Source organism: Petaurus breviceps, unplaced genomic scaffold, assembly GCF_028583685.1.
Source record: "Petaurus breviceps papuanus isolate PSGF00001 unplaced genomic scaffold, PetGlider_PUasm1.0 173, whole genome shotgun sequence".
NCBI lineage: Eukaryota > Metazoa > Chordata > Mammalia > Diprotodontia > Petauridae > Petaurus > Petaurus breviceps.
The window spans coordinates 9,052,328-9,066,539 of record NW_027185759.1 but is presented as its reverse complement, the minus strand read 5'-3'; the positions used below and the strand labels follow the sequence as shown (position 1 = coordinate 9,066,539).

Sequence of the window (14,212 nt, the reverse complement as noted above, 5' to 3'; positions counted from 1 at the left end):
TCTTGATGTTTTCTCAACTGGGATATTTAGAGACTGAGCGTACTTGGAGTGCATTGCTCTTAGGGCTCTTTCTGCTAAATTGAAATTAGCTGATATTCAGTTATTTTATAATACCTGTAAATACATTACACAATTTTCCTAACTCAAAACCCTATAGTGTGATGTAAGTCTTTGACCTAAGCAGGCTGTAGACTTCATCCCCAAATAGAAAGCAATCCTATTTGAGATTGTGGCAATCACTGTATTGGAACCTCAATTCTAATAGTGTTTACTCTAGAATGGAATTCAATTTAAGAGAATTCTCTCTTGTATTCTCCCCAAGAAAGTTTACATAGTTAAGTACCTAGAAGACTTCATTATGAGGAAAATCTGTGCTGAGTGATTCCAAAGCTCCTGTGCTGAGTGATTTTGAGATTAGAACTGTTGGATTGAGGGATGATTTAGAAAGCAGACTTCAAACAGCTTGTTCTTCTGAGGAAAACTAAGACTATAACATTAATAACATTATCCTTAAGTTCTTTTAGGAGGAACTTATGACCTGTCAAGATAAATTTGAGAGTCCCCCAGATTCTGTGCTCTTCCAATGAACGTGTTGTCCACAGGACGGATCCTGCTCAGAGCTGGGCATACTTCCACTGAAGGTGGCTGCAAAGATGTGCTAGTTGCCAAACTGTGTGCATTTCCCTCCTTGGTAAGAGAAGTGCATGCCATGGACTAGATACGGAGGTTCTCTAACTGACACTAAGTTCACAAAATTTTGTTTTCCCATTGGGGAACTTTGGTCTCAGGCACATTTTTTAGGGCACCGCTGAGAAGATCCTGTATGGTGACTGACTTGTCTGTTAAAACTATTGGATTCATTCATGAATTCTCTTGCATGGGATGTTTGGAGTTGCTAAGAGTGGTTCTTTGGTTGTGGTTAATACCCATCATAAATGAGACACATTCAGGTTAAAATGGACTGCATGTTATAACTTTGTAGTAGTAAGAGAGTTTGGTGTTTGAAAATTATTAATTCTTTTGTAGCAGTGATTCATAAATATGTTTTAAAGAGAAGTGGAGGGATATCAGTTAAAATGACATTGAATAGATTTTTCTAGTAACAAGTTGATCTAAATCTTGGCTTTGAAGTGGATGCATCAATATGTTTTCAATATACCTTAAGATGCTTTCAATATTTTAAGATCATCAGAATGAAGGTCATAACTGTGGATTTTATGTTTCACCAATAATTGAAAATGCTGGTGTTTTTGTTAAACTGACCAAACTATTGAAATCCTTTGAAATATAGGTGGTGACATCATGAGCTACAATTTTATATCCATACTGTTATTTCTTTTTTACTTTTTAAAGTCTTGACAAATGAAAATAAAGCAAAACTGAAGGCTAAAAAAATAAAGAGAAACTCCAATTGCCTTTGAGCCTTTGCTTGCAACTGTAATGGAGTAATTCTCTCTTTCAAGGCTAAAATTTTGCATATCCCTGCATATAAGCCTTTATTGTTCTCCATATCTCCCTGTATTTACGCATCTCTCTAGTCTTCACTCCTGAAACTGGGTTCTGTGCCAGGGCCCAGGTTTCACATTCTACTCCATTATTGGGTGAAGTGGTCAGTTTTGCTTGGTTTCAGCCTGATTCACCTAGATTCCTACTCTGTCCTCCACTTGCTGCCATTAGGCACCCAAGGTCCTTTGAGGTTCAGATGACTGGATCTTCAGGATCCTCTCTGGTGTCTAAGGACCTCAATGCCCCTGTTCCTCAGGTCTAGGCCTGAGTGCTACCACACTCTAACTGGTTGCTGCTACTTCTGGCATCTTTCAAGGTCTATGTCCTTTCACCTTTCAATGTCCCGAGCCAGTTTCTAAGACTATAATGTGAAGAGAAAGTGCCTCCATTTATTAGTGAAGGGAGTTACTCATACAATTAAACCACAAGTCCAATTCCAAAGCTAAGGTATTACATGCCTCATTTTATTTGATTCTCATAACAACCCTGTGAAGAAAGGGCCATTCCTCTTGCACCAATGAGGAAAATATGGCACAAAAAGGTCAGTTGTCTATGGTCACCCAGCAAACATTAGAGGCACCATTTGAAACAAAGTGTCACCTGGCTCCAAGGCCAAAATCCTTTCCCCTGTATAATATGCAATGATTTGGGGTAGCTAGGTGGTACAGTCAATAGAGTGCCAGGCTTGGAATTAGGAAGACTCATCTTCCTGAGTTCAAATCCAACGTCAGACACATGTGTGACACTGGGCAACTTAACCCTGTTTGCCTCGATTTCCCCATCTGTACAATGGAGAAGGAAATACTAAGTCACACCAGTATCTTTTCCAAGAAAACCCCAAATGGGGTCACAAAAGGTCAGACACAACTTAAAATGACTGAACAATAAAAATATGCAATAACATGTGTTCAGTCTGTCAGAGAGGGTCAGGCAAGGTGTGATGTGAGGTCCAAAGGGGGAAAAGTCAGCACAGAAGGAAAGGAGGGATGCCCCCCCACCCAAGATGGGACACACTGGTTTTCAATTTTAGTCAAACCACTTATGTGTTAGCTCTCCTTGACTCAACCTCTTTGGGACAAGGAGTGGACCTGTTATTTAATGACTTAGGGTACTCCCACATGAGGAAATTCCTCTACCAATATAGGAATGACCCTTCTCTGAAACTTCTAGTCTCAGAACTGTCTGAGGTCCCGAGAAGTTACATGATTTGCCCAGGGTCACACGTCCTGTACATATGTCAGTAGGAGGACTTGAAGCCAGGTTTTCTTGACTTGGAGGCCAGCTCTACTTCATGCCAGGATGCATCTCTAAAGATAAGTGATAATGATATGCAAACAGACAACAGTACTTCAATGAGCCAAGGGAGTATACTGGCCAGAGAATAATGGCCCCTTAATGTCTCTCTTTGGTCAGGCCAGGTTTCTAAAAGGACCAAAGAGATCATTTTCTCCCTTTTCAAAGTGAGTGGGGTTAAGTAGGTCACAAGCAAAGTTGGCCCTTTGAAAGTCATTTCCAAAGAAATTCTATCTGAAAAGCTTAGTGCTGGGTGAGGCCGGCTGTGATGGGCAGTGGCTTGTAGAGAATCCTTCCTGGGCTGTGGGGTTGGGTGGGCAACTTTTCTGCATGTACCTAGAGGCTGTTCTGAAGTCACTGACTGAGCAGAACCCAGGCCTCCCCTGGCAGTGTCCATGGAAGGTTTCTTTTGGATGTGAGTCTACAGGAAGAGAGCAAAGCACACTGCATGTTTCCTCCCCTTGGGCCAATGACTCCACTTGTTCAAACTGCCCTGATCCGTTGTGATCAAGGATGAACTCTGGATTTAAAGCTATACCAAAGCCAGCTTCAAGGGAGCCTGTATCCCTTAATCCTGGACTGTGAAAGAATCAGTTCCAACCCTTCATGTGGCAGCCCAGAGAGGAGGGGGAGTGGCCCCAGGTCCCCCAGCACATCACTGGCAGATCCAGATCAGTCAGCTTTTCTGGCTTCCAGCTAGAGTTCTTTCTGCCACTTTGGATTGCCTGTTAGCTGCAGAAAGATCCGAATTAGGAGCCTGGAAAACTGGGTCTGATGTCCACCTCTGCTCTTCACTTGATGTGTGACCATGGGATATTTACCCCGGCTCTCTGGGCCTCTGGCTACTCAGCTGTAAAATGAAGACAATCATACTTGTTCTACCCGTGCCATGGGGTTGCTGTGGGCAAAGGGCCACAGAGAATGTGAGCTATAGCCCCTGGAATCAGAGGTTAGGAGCTAGAAGGAGCCCTAGAGGCCATTCAGGGCACTGTACACATTGTACAGATGAGGAAACTGAGGCCCATAAGGGGAATGATACCTGCCCAAAGTCACATAGAATAAGTCGACAAAGACACATTTGATCCCAAGTTCCCTGATTCCCAATCCATTGCTTGGGAAGATGTATACCTGTAGAACAGGAGTTTTTTAATTAACCCCCAAGAGTTTCATGAAGAGATTTCAAGGAATTCATTGAACTTAGCTGTGAATAAAATATTTCTTTTCACTAGCCTTTAATTGAAATCTGGCATTTCCCTCAACTATTTAAAAACATTCTGAAAAGAGGTCCATAGACTTTACCAGACTTCCCAAGGGGTCTAAGACACAAAAAGGGTTTCAGAACCCTTTTGCAGAATATAGGTTCCATAAGAGCAAGTACTATATCTTTTAATCCTTGATTGGGGGCAGATAGGCCTTCCCTAGGTCCCTGAAATAATAGTCTATGGTCATTCACCTACAACACCTCCGTGTAAGGCTGGTTCCAAGGAAAGAAGTCAGCTGAGATGGTATACCAAGGGAGGGAAGGCAAGTAGAAGGCTTTTTGAGCTTCGATTTGGTCTCACCCCTCCTCCCAACAGCATCGAGGACTTTTGGTCTTTCTAGACAGACCTGGGCAATGAGGGGCCCCAGGATTCTCACACCTGACCTCAGGAGGTGGGAAGCCTGGAATCGGCAGCAAAGGACCTCAGACAATTCACTTGGTCTTAGAAACCTGAGCTTTCTGCTTCTAGGGTCTCCCACCCACCACAAGCCTTTTCTAACCCTTTCTTGTTCTCATTCTCTGTATTCTCCCCTTCCTCAGCTGTGGTGCCTCCAAAAGATGCAAGGCCAGACCTGCTTTTCATTGTTCTAGTTTCCATGTCCAGCATGTGCCACCTTACCTGGCATGTAGGGAGATAATAAATAAATGAAGATCTGTTGGATTCATAGTCTAATCTCTTCCTCTTTTGCTTTTTCAGACCCCGCAGAACTCTGGGCCTGGGATGTTGCCATTCATCTCTAAGCCATCTCGCTGCACCGATCATCCTTCCCTCCGTCCTCTCATTTCATCTCTTGTGACTTCATCTGCACTACCCAGCTCAGGTTCATGTCCTGGTTTAATCCTGAATAAAGAAAAGCCCTGTGGAAAAGTAAATCCAGGACTTGCAGGAGAGAGAGAAAAGAAAATTCCTCTCCCTTCAAATAAGTAGGGTCGGGAGTGCCAAGCTGTCCACATGATAGGTTTAGGTGACTTGGCTAAGGTCTAGGGGGATTTAGCCCTTGGCCTTGGCCTCATTAATACTATGCTCTACCCAGCAGATGTGGTGGCCACTTGCCCAAACTTTGCCATGACCCCCAGCATGAAATGGAGCCAGAAATGCCACATACGGTCCGACCCCGCCACGAATGAAGAAAGGACACACTGCCAGACTAACGGGGCTCACGTTTCACCGTTTTATTCTTGGTTTTATACAGCTATATTTTACAATGCAGTGACGCGGTTTAGACACAGCCCAATCCTGTCTCTGGAGGACCTATATGATGCAAGCGTGACGCAGCATGTGATAAGACAAACATTCCCAAAGAGAGAGCTTAGTGAGTGCCAGCTTCAAGTCCCTGTGTCTGCCTGCGCCTCAGAAAGGAAGGGGGCTCATCTAGTCCATACATTGAAAACTTCCATGGAAAAAAGGCACCGTGAGTACACGTCGTACGGATATATACAAACTCAAAACTAGAACAAAATGACGCATTTTTTTTCCTTCTGCAGCTTTTTTTGTGTTTTGTTTTAATACACACTTTTGTAAATTGTAAACCTTCACTTGCAAAAAAATACAAATACACTGAGGCGTTTTAGACAAAATATCTTCTTACTTACACAGATGCAATACTTAAAATATTTTGTAAGGGCTCTATCTCAATAAAGATTCTCAGATCCGTGTCTGCCCGCAGATACAAAATCGAGCCTTTAATGCAGTTTTATTTTTAATATATCTTTTTTGAGGTTTATATATATTTATTATATATATTTATATATATTTACAACTCTGCCATATATTCCTTCACCTTTGGTTAAAAAAATTAAAGCCCTCTCTTTTATAACATACTGAATTCTCTTCTTTTAAAAGAATGCACATTTACATACAAAAGAAACATCTGTTCCCACAAAACATATACATTCCTCATTTTTCAGAACGAGTCAAGTCAGATTCCAAAGCTTCTGTGCACTCCCCCATGGGGCGATGGGTAAAATGACCTTTCTTTTCATTTGTCACTGATATAGTTTTCCTAACGCATAGGAGATTGAGCTTTTTTGTTTGCTTGTTTAAGTTACGTCACTGGGTGAGTGGGAGGATTTATATGTTTCTTCCCCCTTTGTCTTTCCCCGCCCCCCCACCCCCCTCCCAACTCCACCCCCCTTTATGATCTGCACAAATAGATGAGAAGAGGCACTACATCATGGGATGGACATTTGTAAAGTGTTGCAGTATCCTTTGGATAACTTCCAGAGAGGGGCCCCTTCGCAATGCTTTCAGCAAGCCTTGGGCAGCTCCGGGGGCAGGTCGCCAGCAGAGACGCGGTACTGAACCTTGGTGTTGGTGATGGCGCCGTGCTTCTGCCGCAGGTGAAGCCGCAGCTGGCTTTTGTGGCGGAAATGCAGGTTACACTTCTCACACTGGGGGAAAGAACAGAAGCAAAGGAGTGAAAAGACCCGGCTGAAGTATCCCACCTCTCCAGGCCCCGGTTCCTCGTCTGAAGAGTGAGGAGGCTGCCTTCAGGGACTGGCAGGGACGGGCAGTGCTCACTTCAGCCTCTCCGAAGATCAGTTCTCGCGGACACTTTCATGTTCTTTCTTACCCATGCCTTGGGGCATATTTCCCATGGACTTGTCCCTGCAATCCTTCCCAGAAGGCTTGAAGAAAGATAGGACCATCCTGAAGATGAGTCCAAAGCCAATTTTCCACTAAGATTCGACCAGGGAAAAGGCAGCCGGCCGATGCTTCGATAAAGGGTCATTCCCTGAGGGGTTCGTGACCTAACAATTCTACACCCCTGATATCAGCTGAGAGGGGAAGCCTTTCAATATGTTTCTTAGAGAAAAAAAGACAAGGAAGTCCCTTATTCTAAGTCATAGCCTGGCTTTAGAAGAGGAAGAGGAGCCGTCAAACTGAAGAGATCTGTGGTCTCCTTGTCCCTCTTGCACAAGCCCATCCCGCCACTCGCTCTGTGATCTAAGGTAGGACACAAACTCTCTGGTCTAACTTGCTTGCCTTGTGATATTTACTCAATTAGTTTGGGGTTGGGTCCTCTGAATGAAGGCAGGGAGCTGAGAGATCAGTCAGTCGACAAGCCTTGATTCAGCACCTGCTATCTACCATAGTCTATGCTGTTTGTCCTTAATCTCTTCAAGAACTGAGTCTACGAGTGGTACTCACTTCTGGCAGAAGACCATTTCCATACTTGATTTCATGGCGATGAGATCTTCCCTGCCAGATGAATGTAAGTTGTGAATTCCCTATGGCTTAGCACATGGGCTGCTGTGGCCTCCTCGCTAACGACCACCTCTGAACCTAGCCAAGTTGGTGCTTGGTAATAGGATGGCTCCCTGGGGCCCCTACTCCAAGGCTTTCCATATGGGTAGAGCCTGTAAGACCTTCTGCTTGTCTGCCACGGCCTCTGAAGCCCAGGATCTCCTCCAATGCCAGCTCCAGGAGGAGCTGGATGAAAACCAATTAGGGCAGAAGGGGTCTCTGAGGCAGACTGTGTCGTACTCCCGAGTTAGGGTGGACCGTGTCCATGGAAGATTAACCTCCTTGTTAACTTCCAAGTCAATAAACATTTATTAAAGACCTCCTAGGTCAGGAATTTTTAAACTGGAGTCCATGGGCTCCCAAAGGTTCTTTGTATAGATTTCAGGAGGTTCATGAAATTGGATGGAAAAAATATCATCTATTTTCACTAACCTTTTGTTTTCTTTGTATTCTATGCACTCATTTGCTGCAATTAAAACCATTCTGGTCAGGGTTCTGTGGGTGTTGCCAGTCTGCCCAAAGGATCCATAACACAAGAAAGTGTAAGGACTCCTGTACTAAGTCCTATTCAAGGAGCCAAGGTCATGAAAACAAAAAGCTAAAGGCCCTGCCTTTTCAGGAGGTTACAGTTCATTGGATGATCTGCTTATCTCATAACAAGACTGCCTGCTTGGGACTCCTAGATGGGAAAGGCCCTTCCACAGATTGCTACAAGCATCCTTAGAGCTGGATGGGCCCTTAGAGATCGCACATCATCGGAGCCCTTCAATTTTACAGATGAGGAACCTGAAACCCATCAAAACCAAACCAAACAAACAAAAACGCCTTGCCCAAATCCAAGGTTCTTTCCACAATATGCTTCAAGATGAGGCAAAACCCCTGGGTTCTTTCCCCAACTACCCCACAAACCCCATCCCTAGAAAGCTTGTGTAAGAACAGGGCTCACGTACATGGTAGGGTTTTTCTCCTGTGTGAATGCGCAAGTGGCTTTTGAGGGTCTGCAGGTGCCGGAAACGGGTGCCGCAGATTTCACACGGATAGGGCTTCTCCCCAGTGTGGATGAGCACATGCGCACGCAGGTGGGCCACCTGTCAGGGAGGAAGCAGGGATGTCAGTGGTGGGCCAGCAAAGGTACCCCAAACAGAAGCACAGAGACAGACAGACAAAGAGCTCCCCAGATGCACAGATAGAGTCCTCCACTCGCCTGGACGAATCTTGCTCCACAGGTCTCACACTTGTACGGCTTCTCTCCAGAGTGAATGCGAGTGTGAGTCTTTAGGTTGGCTGGCCGGTTGAACTGGGCTCCACAAATGTTGCAGCGATAGGGTTTTTCCCCTGTTGCCAGAAGGAGAGAATGGAGACTACGTGGTAAGTGGGCATTGCCAAGGCTGAAGCTCAGACAGACAGAATATTCACTGGAGGTTAGGCTGATGAGGGTGAGATGGGAAAGCCAGGATTTCTGTCATCCCAAAGGAAAGGCAGGCAGCCTGAGAAGCCAGGAATCCTGACCCAGAGCCTGCTGCTCTGTGATCCTTCTGTTGGAAGGATCAGAGGGTCTTAGACCTTGAACGAGACAAGGCTGTGTATAGTCCAAACCCCCCATGTTGTAATTGAGGGCACTGAAACCCAGAGAGATCACAGCAACACAGGAGTTTAGACACAAGTTAGAAGGGACGTCAGAATCACCCCCTTCCAATGGTCCATGCAGGGTGAATCATGTGCCCAAGGTCACCCTGGTATGTATCCTCTGGCTTCCAGGGCAATGATTTTCCCATTAGACCCATCTGCTTCCTTGGGTTTGGCTTTTGCCTTCATCAAATGTCTGTTTTGAAGCAGATAAAGAAATGCAGATTGGGCAGACAAGTGGGTTGGTGGGGTATCTTCTGTCCCTCTAAGCTGCTTCTATCCCAGATCCATGGGATCTGCTCACTTTAGAGAGAGACCAGTAAGTCTTGGGGAGGGGGGTGGGGTTAGAAGGCAATTTCAGGGACTGTATTGGTTCAATAAAGTGTTTAAGTCCCCTGGGATAAAGTTTTTAAAGGTGACCTTAAGAGAGGAACCGCCAGATCCAGAGGCTAAGCCAACAGGGCCCAACAGCACTGTGGATCCCTGGGCTCTGACTTTGGCATGGCTTCCAGCTAGCTATGTGACCATAAGATACAGTCTCTGTCCCTCAGCTGCCTATCAAATACCAACCCTGCTTATTTCATTGGGTTGTGGTAAGGAGCACTCCCTCCCATTAAAGGGGGGGGCAGTTCTAAATTGGAGGAGCCTGTGGTGGGAAGGCAGAGCAGTTCCCGCAGCACTGCTTGGGGCAGGGGGCTTGGGCTTCTCAGGCACATCAGCCATTCCCCCACCCTGGCAAGCTGCCATGATGATCTGATCGGGGCAGGGCCATACCCGTGTGGACGGTCTTGTGGCTCGCGAGGTTGCCCTTGTAGCGAAAGGAGGCCTGGCAGCGGTCACATTTGTAAGGCTTGTCACTGTGTGTCTGCAGGGTGTGTCTCTTGAGGGACGCCTCCTCTGAGAAGCGGCAATCACACTCATTACAGAAGAAAGCTCCATTTTCTGCCAAGAGTGGGGAAAGGAGGGACCAGGGTCAGCATGGGGAGGAAGGGCATGGGGGCTCCCAGAAGCCCAGCTGGCTCCCCTCTCCCTGGTGCCATCTTGAGTTGTGGCCTCCTGGACCCCCTCCACCCCTCTCCAAGCACTCCTAGAAAATCCAGAGACTTGGGTTCAGAGGACATGAGAGAACTGGTGAGCATGAAAGGAGACAGAAAGAGAGGAGGGAAATTGTTCCTGCCAGGACTTCCCTCATGAGGAAACTCCCTTCAGCAGTGCAGGTCAGCACCTTCTCAGTGAGATATCTGAAACACTGAGCTATTGAGTGACTTGCCCAGGATCACACAGTCAATATGTGTCAGAGGGGAAACGTGGACCCAGGCCCTCCTGGCTTCAATGACCCCTCCCTACCCACTATGCCAAACAGTCTCTATCTAAGGCTCTCTGCTGAGGCCCTGGAAGGATGAACTTGTTCCAGTATTACACGGTAAGGCAGAACAAGAAAGAGGGGGAAGGGGAAAGGAACAGCCCAGATCTTTCACATTAAGAGTTCTCTGCCTCCTCCGAGCCCTCTTGGGTGCAGGTGAGGGGATTTTTCTTTTTTAATTAGAAATGGTGCGAGACCATCTTTCTTCAACTAAACACAGGTTGCCTTGCTACAGTCGGAGTAAAGTAAATGGGTGGGCTATTGCCTGGAAAACTATGGACTGTGCTGGCAGTCTGGACTGCCCAGAGGCTCAGCCCCCAAACACTGCCATAAGTCTGTACTCACCACAGCTGGAGTCCGAGTACTCAGACTGGGTCTCTCCCATCTCCTCTGGGAAGGTGGTGCCTGTGGCATGAAGGCACATCTCCGAATGCTGTGGCGACTGGGAGCCACAGGAGCGGCATTTGGACGAGGGCAGATACAGTGGAGAATGTCCCTCTGTGCTGCTCCGAGGAGAGCCGGTCAGGGACCTGAGGGCGAGAGGGACCGGTGGCTCGATCATTGCAAGCTGGGGCTCCCTGGCCCTTGGCCCGAAAGCAGGGAAGCCCTCTGTCTCCTTGCCCTGGCACTTGGGGGAGCGGCTCCTGATGGCTGGACAGCTCCCTCTCCCCTTCCTTTCCTTTCTCTTCCTAGAATCCCCAGGCCCCCCCTTTCACACAAGGCCCACCCATCTACCCCCTCTACTGGAGATACTTAATATCTACTTTACATTCATTTATTTCTCTAGGAGACTGACAGCTACTTGAGAGCAGATGGCCGACTGTTCATTCTGTCCTTGTCCTTGTCCTCGATCCCAACACCTAGCCCAGTGCCCGGCACAGAGTAGATAAATTAATAAATACTTGCTACATTTAATCTAATCAGAGGTGAATAGTTCCTTCATTGCAGGTTGGCCATACCCTAAGACTGGCTAATGTCCAGTGACTGGTGACATTTCAGTGACCCAAGTTCCCTGCCCTATAGAGAACTGGGAGCCACCCAGAGGACTGGCATGGACACTAAAGCCCACATTCTCCAGTCCTGACTCTGTTGGCATAGCTGGATGAGCTCAGGGTTTGAGGCTGGATTCCAGCCCAGCGGCACCAGTTGTTAAGTATTCCAGTTGCCACCCAGCAGCCATCACGAAAGCCCATCCTCGCTTCCCAGAGAGCACCCTGTGAGCTCACCTGGTGACGATGTTGTTGAGCCTGCTGGCCTGCGATATGGCAGAGTCCTCCGCACTCACACCCAGCTTGGTTGGAGATCGGATGTTGAGATTTTCTGGTTCCAGGGGCTGCTGGCAGGTGGATGTTGGGACGTAAGCTCGGGGTGAGAGGCGGCCCAGTTCAGCCTGCTCAGCCCCGTCTGGCTTGGTGTTCTGGTTGAGGGAGTTGAGGACAATGAATTTGTACTTCTTCCAGTTGCAAGCCTTGGGGTCCGTGGGGCTCTTGGCTGGGGGCGAGCCAGCCCCCTGTAAGATGCAGGCATTCTTGCTGCTGCTGGACTCCGTGGGAGAGTTGGGCTGGCAGTCTGACTTCTGGGGGCTCTGGGGGCTCACCAAGCCCTTGCGGTTCAGTGGTGCATTGGGAGGCTCGAAGTGCAGGCTGATCTCATCCTCGGAGGAGGTCCTCTCCTCCTCCTTGCCAGGCTTGTCACAGGCAAAGTAGGAGTTGTTCCGGGCAGATGGGGCGGCCGGCTTGGGGCCTGCCTCAGTTACGCTGTAGTGCACCTCACTCCGCACCTCCTCTGGGGCAGCCTCTTTCGGGGAATAGATGCTGGCATGGCACATGTTGGCAGAGACCTCCATGACAGCCCGGGTGTAATCTGCAGGGAGGGGCCGGGGGTTATCACAGGGTGGGGCCCGCTCTTTGGGGTACGGGTTGGCCATGGGCATCCGGACATCCCTCAGGTCCTCATCAAAGAAGCCGTTCACCGGGAGCTGGCCATATACCGGATAGGAAGCTGGTGATGCGGTCAAGCCATTGTACAGGCCAGGCGCAAAGGCTCGCCCATCACAGATGGGACCACTCCGCAGGGGGCCATTGCTGTCGGCTACTTCACGGCTCCGATACGCCATGACTTCTGGGGGCAGCAGCATCCGGCCGGCCAGATACTCGTCCCGAGGAGGCTTGACAGCAGACACCATCTCTGCTTCGCTGTTTAAGAGAAAGGAAGGGAGATCAGCCCGTCCCCCAGGAGAAAATGGTCACATGGATTCTTTTCTTCAAAATCACATATTTATAACTAAACCAGATAGACTGATTCTTGTCCTGGTGCTTCCACTAACTGGCTGTGTGAATTTAGGCAGGCCATTTGAATGTGTTCATCTGCACAGTTGATCTCTGTGGTCCCTACTAGCTCTCAACGCGCCTCCCCCCCCCCCCAGAGGGCTGTGAACAGGTAGTAACGGCTGGCACATCATCTCCTATGCCAACTGACGGGTTTCCAAAACACTTGTACATGTGCTATCCTGTCTACCCAGCCAGATGATACGGTCTGTTCCAAGCACGTGTGGAAGGGGCCCTAATGTGGGCTCTTTGGAAGGCTCCTGTCCCTCCCCACTCAGTGTTCTGCACCCTGAGTGTGAATGAATGGTCTCCCCAGGGAATGGGGCACCAGGTCCTGGATGACTAGCCAGGAGGGGCCAACGCTGCCCTCACCCTCCGTCCATTAATGCCCTGCCTCCACAAGGTGCCCAGTGTTCTTCAGAAAGCCCTGGGGCCAAACAGGGACCAGTGACCAAAAGGATCCCAAGGGAAGGGGCCTCTCTAAAGTAAAGGGGGCAGTGCTCCAGCTGTGGAGGGCCCGGGCAAGGCTCACCTGGCTTTGATGAACTTTCGGCACGTGTCCACAACGTGTTCCATCTGCAGGTACATGGCGGTGGCCATCACCGCCATGATGTTCCCCTCCCGCAGGTTCAGGCGGGATGTGTACATGAAGTCCAGAAGGATACAGAAGCCCTCGGGGTTGATTTCAGGGTCAAGGTTGATCACACTCAGGTTACATTTCAGCTGGTCAGTAAAGATGCTGTAGAACAGGCCACTGCCAAAGCAGAGACAGAAAGATGTGATGCCCTGCGCTCTGGGGGAGCGGGCCGCCATGGTCCTGCTAGGTTACGTGCTATGCACTCTGTAACATGGCACTATGCTGGAGGGGGAGAAGCCACATTCTATGGGACAGTGCGCTATATTATATAAAATACAACAGTAAGCTATGTTACTCTAGTATGGAATATAGCAGTATGTCATAGAGAATACATGATGCTTCAGTATAATGGGAGGTCTGCATGCGCATATATGGCCAGCCAATCTCCACTCCGTAAGACACACACACACACACACACACACAGAGTTTGGGGAGAAGGATCCCCAAACATTGGGCAGACAGACACCCATTGTGATGTGAACACAAATGGTGTAGCATGGGGCAAACATGAATGGGTTGCAATTTGCATGTCTGGATGGAGTACCCACATTAGTGAGGTCACAGTTGTGTGTGAGTGTGTATGAGTGTGTGAGAGTGTGTGTGAGAGAGTGTATGTGTGTGCATGGTGTATGTGTGTGTGCATGAGTGTGTGAGAGTATGTGTATATGAGTATGTGTGAGTGTGTGTGTGCATGGTGTGCGTGAGTGAGTATAAGTGTGTATGTGTATATATGTGTGAACATTTGTGAGTGTGTGTGTGAGAGTGTATGAGTGCATGGTATGTGTGAGTATGTGTAAGTGTGTGAGTGTGTGTATGTATGTGTGAGCATTTGTGTGAGTGTGTGACTGTATGTGTGTGTGCATGGTATATGTAAGTGTGTGTGAGTATGTATGAGTATGTGTGAGTGTGTGTGAGAATGTGAATGTGTGTGAGTGTGAGTATGTGTAAGTGT

The 14,212-nt window shown here is 48.0% G+C and overlaps 1 protein-coding gene across 2 annotated transcripts in view; it reads right to left on the bottom strand.

Annotated features, from left to right (window-relative positions):
- Positions 1–5,218: 5,218 nt before the first annotated feature.
- BCL6 (BCL6 transcription repressor) overlaps positions 5,219–14,212 on the bottom strand; it is a 22,613-nt gene continuing 13,619 nt past the window's right edge. For both annotated transcript variants that reach the window (XM_069083333.1, XM_069083334.1), the window contains exons 4-10: positions 13,156–13,377; positions 11,523–12,491; positions 10,642–10,826; positions 9,708–9,875; positions 8,512–8,642; positions 8,258–8,395; positions 5,219–6,451 (exon numbers count right to left, since the gene is read on the bottom strand). In XM_069083333.1, coding sequence (XP_068939434.1) covers positions 6,308–6,451; positions 8,258–8,395; positions 8,512–8,642; positions 9,708–9,875; positions 10,642–10,826; positions 11,523–12,491; positions 13,156–13,377 — 1,957 coding nt within the window. In that variant the 3' untranslated portion in view covers positions 5,219–6,307. The remainder of the gene's footprint in view (positions 6,452–8,257; positions 8,396–8,511; positions 8,643–9,707; positions 9,876–10,641; positions 10,827–11,522; positions 12,492–13,155; positions 13,378–14,212) is intronic.